The 18,899-nt window shown below is 42.9% G+C and overlaps 1 protein-coding gene across 3 annotated transcripts in view; it reads left to right on the forward strand.

Moving 5' to 3' along the window:
• The window catches only part of GRM7 (glutamate metabotropic receptor 7), an 862,221-nt gene that overhangs the window by 489,461 nt on the left and 353,861 nt on the right, over nucleotides 1–18,899 (forward strand). For all 3 annotated transcript variants that reach the window (XM_055136460.1, XM_055136457.1, XM_055136459.1), the window contains exon 4: nucleotides 7,269–7,423. In XM_055136460.1, the coding sequence (XP_054992435.1) occupies nucleotides 7,269–7,423 (155 nt within the window). The remainder of the gene's footprint in view (nucleotides 1–7,268; nucleotides 7,424–18,899) is intronic.

Here is an 18,899-nt window from a genome sequence, read left to right on the forward strand (position 1 = left end):
CCCGCATCTATCAAAGTTTCTTAAAATAAAATCTATATTGCTAAAATGAATGATAGATGTGAGCATTTTCTTCCCAGGAGGCTGTGCAGTTTTCTGCTCCCATAGGTCAGAGTGAGCTGAGTGGGTTCCTCAGAGTTTTCTACTTGAAAACACGGGTTTCCACTCCTGGCCTGTCACACAGCCCTTGCCTCTAGGGCTCTGCCCAGTACTGAAGACTGGTCCCTGGGGGCAGGACCATCCCAGGGAAAGGGTTCTGATCCCGAAGCAGGGCAGGGGACCCAAGTTCCTTTGGCTTCATCGCTGAAACCATCTCACCTCAGGCCCTCAGCCACTCCCCACCCCCTCCCCTCCACACCCTCCGTCTAGCATCTCCTTCTCGCTAACTTCTTGAGGTCTCAGTGCTGTGGGGACTTGGCCGGCTCCTCACTTTGCCATTCATCTTTCCACACCCTCAGCTATTTCTGCCACCCCACCTGTGGGGCCGTTCCCTCCTCCCAGCCAAATCCTTCCCGTTCTAGCTCCCTGGACGGGAATTCTTTCCCTTTCCCCTTCGTCATGCCACTGGTGTTCTGCGTGTTGCTTCTGAGGGAGACTTCAAAGCCACGGAGCTTTGCCAGAGTCCCCCTTAGATGTAAAAGTTGTAGTTGATGCACCGCTGGCCACCTGCCTTGTCTGTGAGACGCCGTATCCTCCACTGCCCCGGAAGCCTTGTTAGGAAGGAACTGATGCCGGCTTTGGCCACCTTTGTCATGGAGTGTCTCCTAACAAGGCTCAGCGCGCATTCTGTGCTCTGAGTAAGGATGAGGTGATCGAGGGAGGGAGTGGATGAAATGCCTGGTCTGGTGCCCACTGCATAATCATTTCAGAGCAGATTTCTCTCTGAACTTCAGCGTGGTTTACCCTGGGGGACTATGTTCATTTCAGCACCTGTTCCCAACTCCAACTACAAGAGACCGTGGCTAGCTGTCTGATGTATGCAAGTCCCCTTCCATCATGGCCTCTGCTCTTTCTTGTCTTCTGACCTTGTGCCTATCCTTCAAGACTGTTCCTTATTTTTTCTGGGGGGGGGGGGAGAGGGGCTTCTGGCTCTGCATTCAGGAATCACTCCTGGCGATGCTCGATGCTTGAGGAACCGTATTGGATGCCAGTGATTGAACTCAGGTTGGCCTCTCATAAGACAAACCCTTCCCTACTGTCCAATCCAAACACCCTTCTCTATGAAACTGTTCTATAAGATAGGCATAGAAGAATTTCTTCTTCTTTTTCTTTTTTTTTGCTTTTTGGGTCACACCCAGCGATGCTCAGGGGTTACTCCTGGCTTTGCACTCAGAAATTACTCCTGGAGGTGCTTGGGGGACCATATGGGATGCCGGGGATCGAACCCAGGTCGGCCGCGTGCAAGGCAAACGCCCTACCCGCTGTGCTATCGCTCCAGCCCAAGAATTTATTCTTCTATGAAGAATTAAATATGCCATTTGTTGCCTAACAACATGCCTATTATAGAGAGGATTTTCTACAGCATTTATCAGAGAGCATTTTTCTTCTGTAGTTTCTTTTTTATTTTTATGTTTTAGAATTTTTCACTCTTGATTTATTGACCCAGGATTTTTCCCCCCAGCTCCACTGTCAATCCTTCTTGGTCATCCACAAATTGTTTTCATCTGTATTTCGTATATTTTCTGATTAGGTAATAAATACATTGATAAGGGTGGCTTCATGCCCACTTTTAAGTACAGGATTTAATAGGGCATATAAAGGAATTACTGCTGACAGTTACAGTGACAGATGGGTCATACTACTGACTCACACAAGTGGTGAGAGATTTTAATTGTGGGTGTAGACAGAGCATATTCCACCCCTGACCCCATGAATGTGTTAGATATTGTGCACGTGGTAAAGTATGGTTATAATTACCATGATTCTTGGGCACAGAAATCAAGGTCACGTGCATTTGTATTTCTTCCAGAATGATGTTCTACGTCTTGTGCTGTTTTCTGAAGAGTACCGATAACCCACTATGTTACATTGTTTCCTTATTCCGAAGATTTACAGTGTAGATGGGAACATTTTAGATATTTTAGAACAGTAACTGCAAATACTTTGTCAGAGAGTAGCAGTGACATTAATACCCAGATTTGAAGCAAAGATAAGTGCTAAGTCGGTCATGGTTACCATGATTTGGATCTGAGGCAAGAATAGATGCCTTTCCTGAAACACTTTGTTCTGATTATAGAAATAATACATGGGTCTTGTAAGTCCATTGTAAAATGAAGGCTAGGTTTTATTGTATGATTTTATAATGAAGGGATCCCATAGGTTTTCCTTTTTCTCCCAATTTTCTATAAATATTAAAGGTTACAGAAAATAATCACAGAAAAGGATTTTAAATAATCTTATCATTTGTGGTTCCAAAAGTCAGAGAAAACCACTAACAAAATTCTTTTCTAATCATTTTTTTTAATAAACAAGCACAGGTTTTTCATTTTAAAAAAAGATTACATAGTATTTTATATTTTTGGATTTATTTTTATGCATATTTCAAATAATGTAATCTTATTTACATTAAAAAATGAAACTACACTCTGAATATGTTAAAATGAGCTCTGTTTGCATATATACGAAGCTACATCTCAATCTTTGTTTTACTTGATTTTTCCTTGGTATTTCCATAATCCTGAAGTCTTTTAACACCTCCTCAATGATTTACTGTTAACAGTGAATTGTGTTATACCCATAATTTTTCTGTTGACCCTCACATCACCCTATCCTTTGAACTCTACACAGAGACATAAGCAATTTTTACTCAATCTTCACTATGAAAGAGCTGAGGCATATTTTTCTTTCTTCTTAAATTGGATTTTTCTCGAGGATACCTTGTGTAAATGAAGCAGCATGTATTTGAATCGCTCTCCATTCCATCATTGCCTACCCATTTTTTGGTTTGTTTGTGTTTTGCTTTGCATTTGGTCTTCAGCAATGAACAAATGTTTTTGATAGCATCTTAGTTGTTTTGTTTTGTTTTTTTTTTTGCTTTTTGGGTCACACCCAGCAATGCACAGGGGTTACTCCTGGCTCTGCACTCAGGAATCACCCCTGGCGGTGCTCAGGGGACCATATGGGATGCTGGGATTTGAACCCAGATCGGCCGCATGCAAGGCAAACGCCCTACCCACTGTGCTATCACTCCAGCCCCTTTTGATAGCATTTTAAAAAATCACTTGGTAGATCAGTAGAAGTGATATCTCTAGATCAAGAATGTAAATTGATTGGCTTGTACATTCCTTTTTTTTAAAAAAAAGTATGATGGAAATGCCATTGATGCAAAATGTCAGCCTCTCTTCCATGCTCCCAAACTCACCCATTACTCTCTGGTCGTCCCTCTCTGAACAGACATTCCTACTCTAGTCTCTCTCTTCTGAAGTTCATTTAGAATGTCATCTATTAATCCCACTTCTCTGAAAAAGGATTTGACTCACTTATACCACTGTTGTTCTATCAGGTGTTTACTTAATAAAATCAGTGTTTCCATTCATTATAAGCACGGAAATGATTTAATAATATATTATAACATCCAATGTATTATATGATTCCGAGCACGGGGCTTTATTCTACATGATGTCAGCAACAGTTTTTACCTGCGTGTTGTTTACTGTTTGGGGGGAACCCTGAAGCAGTGCTTAAGATACTCAGTCTGGTCATGCAAATCATGTTTCCCAAACCCCTGTATTATCTGCCCAACCCTATATTTAATATTTGTATTTACTGTTATTGTTAGTGTTCTATTTTATCATCCTCCACATGTTTGTGTACAGAATCCTATGTGAGGTACTTATTTTTTCTTGAATACCTTTCCCCAAATTTCAATCTTTCTCCTTTATTCCAAATTTATTTATCTCTTTGATATTAAGATTTTCTTTCTTTCTCATTTTCACTTGTGGTTGATTTCCTCATTGTGCTGGCAACCCCCCTCAAAAAATTCTAGATTGAAGAACTAAGAGAGGAATGTTATACTTAATTTCTAAAAATAATCTAACTGCATAATTCTGTATCTACATTTAATTTGTATCTGGGAATATTTTGTATTACCTTATATTTGCCTCTAAAAACATGATATTTGTCACTTAAATTATTCATAATACATAGTGATGATTATTTACCAGAAATAGGGCTCCTAAGCTAAAGAGAGAGTGAGGTTCTTATTATGGATGGAAGAGTTTATAAGGCACTAGTGAACATCTGTGCAAAATCTGTTCACGTTGAATATTCAGTGTCAAATATTAGAATTAGAAATTAATTGTTCCATATATTAGTTAATAAAATACATTTTCCTCAGAATTCAGGAGGCTTTGCTCTCTTATTCATCATACTTGTAGTGGTTTCTATTGATTTTGTTGTTTAAGTTGAATTTGTTGATGTTATTATTGACGTTGATGTTTAAGCTATTGATCTTAACATTAATGTTGATGCAGAATTTGTTGATGCGGTGGATGGTGTTGAATATTGAATTTGTTGTTGATGTTGCTTTTGATGTTGATGATGCTTATGTTGTTTGATGTTGATATCAACTTCTTTGATGTTGAAGTTGCTGCTGATGTTTTCATGGATGGTGATGCTGTTGTTCATGCCATTTACGTTGCTGTTGCTGTTGACGTGTTCCTGACAGTTTGGTTTTACTATGCTTCTTAGTTTTCCGCATCTGTTCTGATTTACTCTGGAAATAATTTTGGATATTCCCAGAATCTAAAATTTTGGTACATTCTTGATGTTGTGCCAATTATCTTATTGGGTAATACTTTTGGATTTGGAAACTCACACTTTGCATTGCTTGGGGGTGTTTTTCATTGAAAAATATCATCCAAGAATGTCAGTTTATTTTCCCTGTGCAATGATCTAAAATGTTATTAGTTGGAAACAAGATTTCTTGTTTTTATTCTTGAAAGAAATTCTGTGTTCTACATTTTTTTTATAATTTGACTACTGGATAATTTACTTTTTTCTTTACCTATTCTGATATAACCTTGATATGATATCGATAACTAGAAGTTATTTCCTGCTACAATTTCTATCCCATTCATGATTCCAGGTGATAATTATCATTTGTATGTTATGTTTATTTTTTCATATGTTTCATCTGTCCTGTCACAATCTAGATAATTATCCAAGTTGATTGACCACTTTCTATTTTGCATTTGAAACTTTCATTAGCTGTGGGTGATTTCTTCAGGCCTCATTATACATTAAAGAATTCCAGATACCTGAGTAGAGTAGGACTCCTGCCGACATCCCAGAGTATCCCGTCCTGGACTCGTGCGGCATCCTCTTCCGGTTCCAGGATGGCATCTCTCTGTAGTAGCAATATATAGAGTGTTTTGGGATGTTGATTTTTTTCCAGGAAGTATTATTACTACCTGGGGTAACATACTCTTGGGTTTCAGTGTTCTATACGCACAAGCATAGCATTTCTGTCAACATTGGGTGTTACTGTTTCAGCACTAAATGACAACTTCAATGCATTCCATCCCATCTCACCTGCATCAACTCGTGGTCTTTTGCAGTTTGGGTATTTATAATATCAGAATCTATTCCTTATATTCTTATTAGAGAAGTTCCACTTTATATTCTTCCTGAGAGAAAGAAAGAAATCTAGAGCTTTCTAATTTCATATATATGAAAAATATATTATATATTATATAATATATGTATCGTATATTATATATATATATAATTTTTGCTTTCCTGATATGATACACAGTCATTTCTCAGTCCCATTTAAAAAAATCACAATTTTGTGGCTGGAGCGATAGTACAGCAGTAGGGTATTTCCCTTGGATGCCTCTGACCCAGAGTTGATCCCTGGCACCCATATGGTTCTCTGAGCCCAGCCACAAGCCAGGAGTAAACCCTGAGCACCACAGTTGTGGTCCCAAAACACAAACAAAACTCACAACTTTGATGTTCCTAAGAGCAAATTTAATATCTATTTTTTTCAAGGAGGCTAAAATTATTTGAAGGAAAATAAATTTATGAACAATTACATGGGCATATGGTAGAGTAAAACTAGAGTTGTGTGGGAAGTATTGGAGAAATTCCTTTTTACGGAAAGAATTGAGAAAGGCTTCAGAGAAGAGGGAATATTTCAGTGGGTCCTAGAATATTCAATAATGCTTTGGAATATTGAGCTGAAACAATCTAGAAGGAAGGTTTTAAAAAAGTAGAGAATAAATGTCAAAAGGGATACCATCTTAGTGATTGTGTTTTTGGAAGCATTTACATGGTGATGTGGAGAAACCAGAGAGATAGTACAGTAGGCAGGGCACTTGCCTTCCGGGTGACCTGGGTTCAATTACCAACTCCATGTACGATCCCTGGATTACTGTCAATAGTGGTCCCTGAGCACAGATTTAGGAGTAAACCTTTTTTTTTTTAAAAAAAAAGTTCTCTATCAAATCACTGTTAAATGCACCTTTACAAAGCTGTTCATGATTGGATTTCAGCCATAGAATATTCCAACACCCATCCCTCCACCATTGTACATTTCCCAGCACCAGTGTCCCCAGGTTCCCTCCCATCGCCCCCCATCCCTATCCCTGTCTGCCTCTACGGCAGGTCCTTTTCTGCTCTGTCTCTCTGTCTGTCTCTTTATCTCTGCCTCTCTGTCTCTCTGTATGTCTGTCTCTGTATCTGTATCTCTGCCTCTCTGTCTCTCTGCAGGAGTAAACCTTGAGCACCACATTATGTAGCCTCAAAACAAAAATTGTGGGGGAGGGGTCCATGTTGGTGCCAGTCCTGGGTTCGAGTTCTACTTCCCATGCACTTCTAAAACCACGGGAGTCCCCTCTGGCCGAGATGCTCATGTGGGTGCCTTAGCCGACAAGGGGTCTTCCAGTTCACTGTGACTGCTTACTCAGCACGACCCCCAAATTAATAGCTTAACCACAGTGAAAAGTAACTCTGGCATCTCGTCCTAATTTATATTTATCTCTCTGGTGAGCAGGACAGATAGCCCTGGATTATCAGTCAAATTTTATTTCCCTCTTTGTCTTCTGGCTGGCGTGTTTTGTGCTATGGTTTTCATCAGTGGATTTGGTTTGCCTTATTTCTCTTTGGAAAGTTGGAATGGAAATCCTTTGGCATCCTTTTCGGCTCGCTCCCGATTGCTTCCTTTTGCAGAGCGAGTCGCCCGCTACTCCCCGGCTTGACGCCCGGCGTGTTTAGAGTCAGCAGCTGCTCCTGATCACCAGCAAACCTTGTCCTGTTTCTCTCCACAGGCAGATTCTCGCCGCAGCCAAAAGAGCCGACCAAGTGGGCCATTTCCTCTGGGTGGGATCTGACAGCTGGGGGTCCAAAGTGAACCCACTGCACCAGAACGAAGACATCGCCGAAGGAGCCATCACCATCCAGCCCAAGCGAGCCACCGTGGAAGGTACGACCCTGCGTGCGGGCGGCGGGGCGGGTGGCTGAGAGTGGCAGGGTCAGTAGGGTGGGCTCAGCCGGTACCTCCCGGTGGCACTTTCATATGACACATTGCTAAGTCCTGTGGCCGAGGACTTAGCAATGAGGGCACATGCCTAGTCTGTGCCTTTCACTGATGTTCCTGTTTGGGAAGACATCAGCTAAGGAAAGAAAAGAATACTGTTTTCATTAAAGTATCCCAATTAGCAGGCATTCTTTTTTCCTGGTGCCACGGAAGCTTCCTGAGAGAAGAGCATTACCATTCATAAGCAATGAAATAATAACATAATTCGAGCATCTGTAATTTAGCTGCGAGGGAATATTCTCCCTTTGCAATTTACCCGTTCCTTTCTTAGCGAGCAAACAGAAGAAATTCTGGGCCCTCTTCTGCCCCTTGCAGTCCCCTTCAGCACAGAGAGGTTGGAAGGACAACGCATAACCCCTCTCCCAGCCACCCACTCCTCTGGCCTCGTGGGTCTTTGGGGTTTTTTTTCACTGCACCTCTTTATTTTGTGCCTTTTGCTCTGCCTTCCTTGCTGCTACAAAGCCTTGGAGAGGAAGGAGGAAGAGAGCATGTTTATTGAAGTCCTTCTGATTGAACAAAAATTGCTGATTCTGACATATCCTCTCCTTTCATTGGAAAAGCAAAGTTATTTCTCACAGACATACTGCAAAGGCAAAGAACTCTCCCCGTGCTCTCCTGCTCTGAGATTCTTCTCTGATGGTTTTGTCTCCAGAGTCCCCACAGGGCTTGCTTAGCCCTGTTTAGAAACCAAAGCGTTGTAGCCTCTCACTCAGGAAGGAGTCACAGACCTGCCTTTCTTTCCCTGGCTCTGCCCTCGTCTCATTATTCTCCCCAGCGGACTGCAGGGTCGCGGTACGCCTTTTGAAATCTCCCCAGTTGTGGTTCTGTATCTGTTCTGTCTCTGCCATCTGGGGGAAGAGAGGCCCCCGGTAGCATCCTGGATTCCCTGGAAGGCATCGGACTAATTGCAATCTCCAAGATGCGTTCAGAGGGGACCCCCTGGCCGACCCCCACAAGCTACACTTGCAGCCAGGTTGCAAGAATAAATCGCAGCATTTTCATCATCTCTGCTTTTCACGCAGACACGTTAGCATCTGCTGTGTGCCTGGCTCTGGGCTCCTAGTTTGAAGGGGGGCGGGGGGAAATGAGGACCACTTGCTCTAACCAGTCTTGGAGCTGAGCACTTTGCACCGGGGAAGCAGAGACAGGAAACAGATACGCAGATACCCCAGGGCATGTGCCCCAGTTCAGTGCCCTGATGAGGCTGCCGGGAGGGAGTGAAACAAGTTGGGAGGACTTGTAGCAAATGCAGAGAGGCACCCCCCCTCACACCCAGTGACAACCTCATTGTCACTGTCACTGTCATCCCTTTGCTCATCGATTTGCTCGAGCGGGCACCAGTAACGTCTCCATCGTGAGACTTGTTGTTACTGTTTTTGGCAGATCGAATACGCCAGGCTCTGCCATGCGGGTGAGATACTCTTGGTAGCTTGCCGGGCTCTCCGGAGAGGGGTGGAGGAATCGAACTTGGGTCGGCCATGTGCGAGGCGAAAATGCCCTACATGCTGCCCTATCGATCCAGCCCTCAGAGCAGTGAAATCAGCCACACACTGGGCACACCGGCGGTGACTGCCCACAGCCCAGCCCTACATGACAACAATAGACCATTTGTAAAAACTTTTCCAGCACTAGAGCACCCCCGGCTCCGCGGCGGCCCCGCCAGCCCTGTGCATCCTCTGGTTGGTTCTCGGCTCAGAAGGGCTCTTCCTCCCCAGGCCTCTGTGACCAGGGGCCACTCAGTGCAGACCCGGATGAGATTTTGTTCCCGCAGGCAGCCCCAGCTCTGGCTCCAGGCTGTGTCCCTCCTCTCTCACCTCCAGCTGAGTGGTGGCTCCTGGGCATCTCTGTGCTCAGCCCCTAGAGCACGCCCCAAGGATGGACGACACTCCCACAGATGCCAAAGTGGAAGGTTAGAACCCGAGTGATAGTACAGCTGTCGTGGGATGCTGTCTGTGCACGCGGCTGACTCCAGCTCGACCCTCAGCATCCCCTTTGTTCCCCCGAGCCTGCCAGGAGCGAGTCCTGAGCTCAGAGCCAAGGGTGAGCCCTGAGCACTGCCCGCTGTGGCTCCCAAGCCAAAAAAGAAGGGGAAGGCCTAGAACATGTGTGTGCTGGCCCCAGGGGGATGGCTGGTGGGGGTGGGCGGGCGTGTCGTAGAGTTGGATGTACCAAGGAATTAGTGTTTTGTTTGCAAAGTAGCCTTGAAAGGCACAGGTGCAATGTTATCAGAGGGCTTCAAAAACACAATCTCTGGGCCCTGGAGCATCAAGTATAGGCCTGAGAGTAAATTTCTACATCACAGGCCCATGACAAATGTTCCTGTTCTTAGCTGCGGGCAGCACTGGGAGTGGAGGCCCCATCTGGGGTAGTTCCGGAGATTATTCAGACTCTCAAAGTGTTTCTAACTTCTTGAAGCAAAATACTTCTTTAAACTGTGGACAGCGAGCAGAGGAGATAGTACAGTGGATCGGGAGCCTGCCTGGCATGTGGCCAACCACGACTAGATCCCTAACACCCCAGAGGGTCCCCTCAGCACCACCGAGCAGTGATTCCTGAGCACATGTCCAGGCGGAAACTCTGAGCACGGCCTAAAAACTGGAGAGAAGTATTGTGTACATGGAGATTCATGGAGTTATTACCTCAGACGCAGGAGACCATGTGGAGTCGGCCAGAGGCAGGAGGAAAGTAAAAACGGTTTTTTATACTTCGGGGTTTCAAAGTATTGAGTTGACTTGGGAGAGGAAATGGCCTTTTCAGTCAAAACATCATTGCAGGGGTGCAACTCTTGAGGCTAAACTCTGCCTCCCAGCAGCCTCCTGTTCTCTGTAGCTATTTAGAAACCGGGGCTTCTCTCCGGCTGGATGGTCAGGGTCCCCACGGCCCTGGCTGCGAAGAGCAGCATGGAGCACAGTGCTTTAGTAGGAGGTGACTCAGGTGGTAGGTGTGGTGCAGGTACAAAGAGGTTTGTCCAAAGCCAAGGGCTGCCCCAGGGCTATTGCACAGCGCTGTGCCCTCTTTCAAAGGAAACGGTATTTGCTGTTCGGGTTTCCTCCTCTGTCTGATTCTTTACCCCCTCTCCTTCTAATGGCTCGTCCATGTTTTACCTGACCAAGGTAAAATCGCCTCTGAATATGCCCAGCGTGCTGCATTTCTGGCCCCGCATCCTTGAATAATTATAGGATAACTTTGGTTTGTCCCTTCTGCCTTGCCACAGGGAGCTGAGGTTTATTGGTTTACTCCCATCACAGTGCTCCCACTCCTCTATGTTTATTTGTAACCTCTTTCTGTGTGCTCTGTTAACTTGTAAATATTGTTTTTTCTCTTCTCCTTAAGTCCTTTGCATAGTTAATACAGAGGAATGTCCTTTTTCTATGGACACTGGAAGAGATACGTTAAGCTTATAGGGCAACTCTCCTGAGAACATTCACCACAGACTCAGAGTATAGTGCTCAGGCCAGATTAATCATTCCTAACCCCAGCAGGGTCTGAGTCTCGTTATTCCCTTTCGGACCGCCGGAGGTGACACAGACAATGGTCTCCTTCCACGTGATAGTAGGAAAAAAGACAATCAGCGTGCTTTGTTTCCCCTTCAGATGCAGAATTTGAACCTATTGCATAAGCATCTGAATTTTGGCTGGTCTTTCGGGTCTCTGCAGAAGTAATTAACAACAAAGCGCCATCAAGTGCTTACGTGCTTACGAGGACACTGCCTGGTTAACGTGATGCTTGTCTTTGTCTCTCTCAGTCTTCTCTGTTTATTCTCCTGTTAGAGGAAGAAGGGCCTCCGGGAGCCCGGGGGGCGCTTTGCAGTGTGATGGTGATAAGACCTGTGTCAACACAGGTCAGCCCGGACAGCCAGCCGCCCGCCTTCACGGGCCACCCAGGACTGTCCCTGGAACCTGGCAGCGTGTCCCTGCCCTGGAGCGAGTTCTCCGCTATGGGGATTAGTTTCTCCTCAGTGGCGGGTGAGCTGGAGGCGCTTGGCCTCTTCCCTTCTGGTGCCCATTAACTAGGACTCTGTCTCCTCCCCATGCCCTGGCAAGTCCTGCAGAGCTGCCCAGGGCCCTTCCACTCTGCCCGCTGCAGGGCTCTTTGTAAGGGCCTGGCCAGAGGGGCAAGGCCCACATCATCCCCTTGTCCCTGCCATCGCCGTTTGCATTCGAAGTCATGTTCAATAGTTGGATCTTGCTATCTGGCTGTCGTGGGTCCGACCCCTGGGGATGATTTGGAAATGACTCGGTTGAACAGCTTTGTTTCTGAGTGAAATCTGTAGTATTTGTGGAGAGAGAGAGAAAGAGAGAGATAGAGAGAGATAAAAGTACTTCCGACCTGCCACTGGAAAGTCAGTCTGTTGTGAACTTTTTTGCTCAGGGTTGAAGCTAATCCTTCATATTTTTTAAATCTGAAAGATCTAAGCTATGGAGAGCTAAGCTAAAACATTTCTGGCTCCAGTTTAGATCTGCCCTACTTTAGTTTCTCTTGATTGTTCCATATGTCATAAGGTTCTGGTTGGGGAACAGGAGGAAATTCCAAGAATAAAAGTGTTACCTTAAATTGCAAGTCATTTCATTTTCATTTACCTGCTTTTTATTTCCCTGATAATCAGTGATGATGAATAATTTTATATACCTGTGGGCTGGAGCAATAGCACAACGGGTAGGGTGTTTGCTTTGCACACGGCCGATCTGGGTTCGATTCCTCCATCCCTCTTCGAGAGCCTGGCAAGCTACCGAGAGTATCCCGCCCGCGTAGCAGAGCCTGGCAAGCTATCTGTGGCATATTCAATATGCCAAAAACAGTAACAACAAGTCTTACAATGGAGACATTACTGGTGCCTGCTCTAGCAAATCGTTAAGCAACTGGATGACAGTGACAATGACAGTGATCTATTGGCCATATGTATGTATTTTTGAAAAACTATTTGCTCATCTCTTCTGCCCATATTTTTATGGGAATATTTGTTTTTTTCTTGTTGTATTTTATAAAATTCTTGGTGAATTCTGCTTCACAATGATTTTATGAAAGCTTTAATCCATCTTGAGTAACAAAAAAAAAAATGCAATGTTATTCCTAAGCAAAGTGTGTGCCTTTGAGACCTATAAGGTTGCTTGTTAAGAACCATGGGGAAGGGCCAGAGCAATAGTACAGCAGGCAGGGCATTTGCCTTGCATGCGGCCGACCCAGGTTTGATTCCCAGCATCCCACATGGTCCCCTGAGCGCCATCAGAAGTAATTCCTGAGTGAAGAGCCAGAAGGAACCCCTAAGCATCACTGGGTGTGACGCAAAAAGAAACAAAAAAAGAACCATGAGGATATTGCATGATCAGTATGTTAATTTTTTTTATTAAGTTCTTCAGACATGCTCATGAGTAGGGTAGAGGGCACTGGTGTGAATCCTGACCTGTGGCAGGTGAGAATGTAGAGGTGATCGTGGCTCCCCTAGAGTTACCCTCTTCGTGGAGAGGTAACAGATGGTAGTAGAGAAGAGTCAAACAGTAGCATCTTGGGGTGATCGCCACAGTACAGTTCCTTCAGCAGCTCCTTGCTAGTATTGAGGCACCAAGGAAGGTGATTGGCAGCTGAGTGGTCACATACAGTGCAGGTCCCAAGGGAAACTGGGAGGGAGGGGGCACGGGTCAGTAGCTGAGTCTGTTCATCTGAGTCTAGATGTTTTGGTATATATTTCTATTTCTGTTATATTCTTTCCTTGCTTAAAATCAACCAAAGCTTCAGATTTTCCTATTTTCTCTTGATCTGGAAAATAGAATTTTCTTCATGGGAGAACAAATCACTTAACTTTCAAAAATAAACCAACACTTCCTGATTTCCCCAGAGTTAGCCTACCCACAAAGCCAAATACCTTGGTCATCCCCCCCGCACCCCGCCTCCCCTACAACCCCACCCCACCACACACACGCACACACACACCACTTCTTTTGAATCTGTGCTTTAAATTAAAGACGGTCATGTGTAAAGAAATGCCAGCATAGGAACCTGTGACCTAGATAGCACCACATCTGAGAATCCGCCCTGGGTGGCTTTTGTACAATGGAAGTCCCAGGTTTGGAACCGATTCATTCTGACTCAGAACTGTAAACGACACTGGCTTCACTTTCCGCCACCATTCCATTTCCTGGCTAGCAAATGCATCAGTCCTCAAGAAAACATCCCTTTCACTTGCAAGAGATTCGCTTTGAAGTCCCATGACCCTAAGACCCTCTGGGATGGAGTCATTACTCCCTTCCACAACTGCATTGTTGACCAAGAATCAGATACTTTGGATTCTAAACTTAGTTACTCAACCACTGTATATTAACACAGTATTCATTGTGATTTAAAAATCATAGACGCCAATGGAATGAGAGAGAGAGAGAGAGAGAGAGAGAGATGCTATTTCAGTGGGGGAAAGGAACTATCTAGGAATATTTCAAGAATGTCACTTATTTAATTGCGTGCAAGATTTAAAAAGTACTGCACTTCAGTTTTTGTGCTGCTACCTTTATGTTTTAATTTCACTTGAAACATGACAAACTGAATTTTCTGGGTCAATCTTATTGATTTTATTTTATATTATGGCATGAATGCTAAACAGGTGGTACCTAGTCTCAAGAAGTACTTTGATCCCCCAGCAGACTGCAAGTGATTGTGTGTCTCAATTATAAGTTTGAAAAATCCATATGTATTTATTTACTTTCCTGGTGCATTGCTAAGATAGCATTTTTATTAACTGACCCCAGCATGAGTGATATTTAAGGAGAAAGTTTCTGGTATATTTTTTGAGCTGTTCCTTCCTAGGCTTAGTGTTGTCACCTATGGATAAAATATTTAATCTAGACAAAACCTTCTTTGCCTGAGAATTACAACACAGACATATCTCAGGTTTGTAAGATCGTTAATTTTGAATCTAGCGTAGTTGAGCATTCAGAAACCTTTTATTTATACCCCTAACTACCTACCATGGGTAAGGCCAGTTCTGTATACCAGTGGACATATTTTTTTTCTTTTACAGAGAAGCAAATTTTCACTCATAATCTAGTTCAGCTAATCGTTGGTTTGGTTCGTGAATTGTGTCTCTGGTGTTATATCTGGAACAACATCTGCGTGCCCTGTGTCATTTCATTATTGCTCTTTGAGTTCTGTTTTATACTTAGGACTGTGATCATTGTTGGACTAGCTTTTCTGGAAGATGTAAGGTGTTTGTCAAGATTCACTTGTGGGGAGAAGGCAAGGGGGCATACACTGTTTTATTACTGTTTATTGAAAAGACCCTCTTTTATACACTATACTGTCTTCTTTTCTTGGTTAAACATCAGTTGATTATATTTAGCAAAGTCTAGTCCAGGCTCTTTGTTTTGTTCTATGAATCAGTTTTTCTACTCTTTCACCAATACTATACCAGCTTAATTAGTTGGTTTCCAGTAAGTGTTGAATTTGGGTAATCTGCAATCTCTCACCTTGGCCTTCTACCTTGTCTAACTTTTGGTTCCTTTTCCTCTCTTTATAAACCTTAAACTACTTTTTTCAAGAGCCATAAAATGACTTTCTGAAATTATCAGATTGCATTATTCTATAAATTAAACAAAAATAAATTAAATCTTTAATAATAATAATACTGATAATGATAATAATAATTCTTGAACAGGGACAGCTTCCTATTTGATTATTTTGTTTATTTCATGTTTTGTAGGCTTTGCCTTGTAGATCTTTGTATCTATTTTATTAGGTTTACATACCTATTTTCATTTAAAATATAAAAAATAAATTCCATTTGTTTTTAGTGATGTAATGGAAATTAGCTGATAGCATATGTGTGTATATGTGTGCATATATATAATCATTGCTGTAAATATTAGTATTAATTGTTACTGTTTCTGGGAATTTGTTATTGATTCTGTTGTATTTCATGCATAGATAATCTTGTCATCTGAGAACAGTTCTATATTTTCCTTTCTTGTAAAAAAAGGTGTAAAAATCTATACAATTTTTAATTTACTTTTCTTGGCTTATTGCATTATCAAGGACTCCCGATATAGTTCTGGAAAGGAAATGTGAATGAAATATTCTTTCCTTGTACTTTATCTTAGAGATATAAATTCAATTACTCACCATTAAATACCTAGTATTCTTTGTGGTTTTGTAGATGTGTTTTTAATATGGTAGAAGCTAATTATGTTACTAAAGAGTGAGAGGTGTGATGACTTTAACAGAGATTAAGATTACTTTCCCTATCTATGCCTATTTTTTCCACCTTATTTGGGAAAATTTTTATTATGATGAGAAGTTATTTCATGAATATTTATAGGGATTCTTTACTACATGCAAATATCTGTATGGATTATCCCTGAGGGAGAAATTTGGCTATAAAATGCTTTTACTATATGAAATTTGCATAGACTGTGGCTCACTGATTGATGAGAAAGAGATGAAGACGGACACAAAGGAAAAAGATTATTAAATAATTTAAACAAATAAACTTCCATGTTGAAATTATAAATTTATGAATATGAAAATCCTAATTTTAATTTTTATGAAACTGCGGAGTTCTGAAATATCAAAAACATTTTCTTAACTCTCAGAACCATGGCAACAATAATATTCTTTGGGGTTTTCATGGAAGTAGCATTATGGATTACCTATTGAAGGGCCTTCATCGCTTTGGATTAGAGCCTCCACCCCAAAGATTTTACCCTGATGTCAGTAAGGCAGTTGATAGTGCCACGTCCGGAAAGGGACACACTGTAGAGTCTGTGGATTGGGAGTTCCACAGGTTGATGTTGAGGGGGGTGACTCCTATAGTGGACAGCTCCATCAGGACCCAGGTTCAGTTTTCAGTCAGGCTTTTGGTGGTTCTTTTGTAGCCCTCACACCCTATGTGGGTTGAGATTGAGGGATAGCAGTAGGGAAAGCTGATGGTCTTCTCAGCTCTTTCCCCCGCCGTCATCCTGCCCTGCTTATGTAGCAACTTTCTCCATCCCCAAATTCGCACTGGTGCTCTGAATACCATGATTTCCAGAGGAACGGTTTCTTCTGGTACTCCTCCCCGGTTTAAGACTGTCTGTTGAGCATTTCCATTGTATGATCTTATGCCTCACATGTCTGTGTTTCTCATTTGCTCCAGCATGTTTATGAGCTATGCTTATCTCTTTTCTACCCAGAATTTGTCAAATTAGATCACAGAGAAAGCTAGTTTGTTGCATCAGTCAATGCCTGGGGGCTTGCTTGAATACATGAGCATTTTCAGTTGACTTATTTATTTAATAAAATCAAAATCAGAGTCTCTTGCCCCCGTGCCTGGCTGCCTTCACCGGGGCCCATTAGAGGGGATGAGTTGAGTTTCCCTCCCAGCCCTGAGCAGAGCCCCAGCAGCCAAAGACCTTTGGAACCAGCCACAGCCATGCTAAAGACCCCTCTCCACATGTTCATATGAGCCTCATGCATGAAGGAACCGGCAGAGGAACTCAAGTGTTCGGGACCCGGGGCTGAGATCTCCAAGCCTGCTCAGATCTGGACTGGGCCTCTTCCGCCCAGATCCCCCATTTTTCCAGTAGCCAGGCAGTCACACCCAGAAACTGCCCCCCCCCCCCGTATAATCCCATCAATGGCCAACATCCAGAGACTATAAAACCAAACTCCCCGGAAGGCATTTTATAGCCTACTTCTCCCTCTCGGAGAACCTGGCAAGCTACCATAAGTTTCCTGTCCACATGGGAGAGCCTGGCAAGCTCCCCATGGCGTATTCATATGCCCAAATCAGTAATAATGATGGGTCTCATTCCCCTGACCCTGAAAGAGCCTCTCATGCAGCACCGTTGGGAAGGACAAGTAAAGAGAGGCTGCTAAAATCTCAGGGCTAGGACAAATGGAGATGTTACTGAGACCCCTCGAGAAAATCGACAATCAATGGGATAATGATGATGATGATGAATAAAACAAAATAAATTATATAAATAAATTATATTAAAAATGCACATCAGAGTCTGGCAAGCTACCCGTGACATATTTGATATGCCAAACACAGTAACAGGAATGTGCTCTTCGTGTTACTGGAGCGAGTAGATGCCATTGGGCTACACTAGCACACGACAGGGACAAATGAAGATGTTACTGGTGCCCACTCAGGCAAATCGATGAACAACAGGATGACAGTGATACAGTGATATATAAGTAAATAAATGCAGAGCGTACTTCTGACTCTATGTGGAATAAAATGGTACAGGACACATCTACACAATGGGATACTATGTAGCTGTTAGAAAAGATGAAGTCATAAAATGTGCATATAAGTGGATCTACATGGAAAGTATCATGTTAAGTGAAATGAGTCAGAAAGAGAGAGACAGACATAGAAATATTGCACTCATCTGTGGAATATAAAGTAAAAAAATGGGAGAATAACACCCAAGAGTAGTAGAGATTTACCAGGAGGTCTGCTCCACTGCTTAGAAACTAGCCTAATGCTAGGACGAAAGGCAGCTCAGATAGAGAAGGGAACACCAAGTAAAGGATGTTGGGAGGACCCACTCAGGTTGAAAGATGCGTGCCGAAAGTAGATTACAGACTGAACATGATGGCCACTCAATACCTCTGTTGCAAACTACAACATCCAAAAGGAGAGAGTACAAACGGGGATGCCCTGTCACAGAAGCAAGGTGGGGAGGTGGGGGGTGGAGGGGTGGAGAGAGGGATATTGGGAAAATTAGTGGAGGAGAATGGGCACTGGTGGAGGGATGGGAAAACGATCATTGTATGACTGAAAAGCAAGCACAAAAGTTCGTAAGTTTGTGACTATACACCATGGTGATTCACTAATAAATCACTGTATCACTGTCATCCCTTTGCTTGTCAATTTGCTCGAGTGGGCACCAGTAACGTTTCCATTGTGAGACTTGTTACTGTTTTATACTGTGTATATCGAATACACCACAGGAAACTTGCCAGGCTCCACCGTGCGGGCGAGATACTCTCAGTAGCTTGCCGGGTTCTCCTAGAGGGACAGAGGAATCAAACCTGGGTCGGCTGCATGCAAGGCAAATGCCCTACCCGCTGTGTTATTATCATGTTTGCCTCACACTAATAAAAAATTTAAAAAATAAAATAAAATAAAAAATAATAAAATAAAATAACAAAATAAAATAAAATGGTATAGGACAATTTGGAAGAATGTAGGTCTAGCATGACTGAAGCTACTAGTAAATTCTATAAAAAGTTATAAGGTTTCCTCAACTTACCCTGGCTATAGAATAGATGGACAGACAGTAAATTTTTTTTAAAAAAATTGCTTTAAGATTAATTCCTCTTAAGATGTATTCCCTGGCTTCAGAAGGATTTATACTTATATCTTGTTATTTTTTAAGAGTTTTTT

Source organism: Sorex araneus, chromosome 4 (assembly GCF_027595985.1).
Source record: "Sorex araneus isolate mSorAra2 chromosome 4, mSorAra2.pri, whole genome shotgun sequence".
In the NCBI taxonomy this organism is placed as follows: Eukaryota; Metazoa; Chordata; class Mammalia; order Eulipotyphla; family Soricidae; genus Sorex; species Sorex araneus.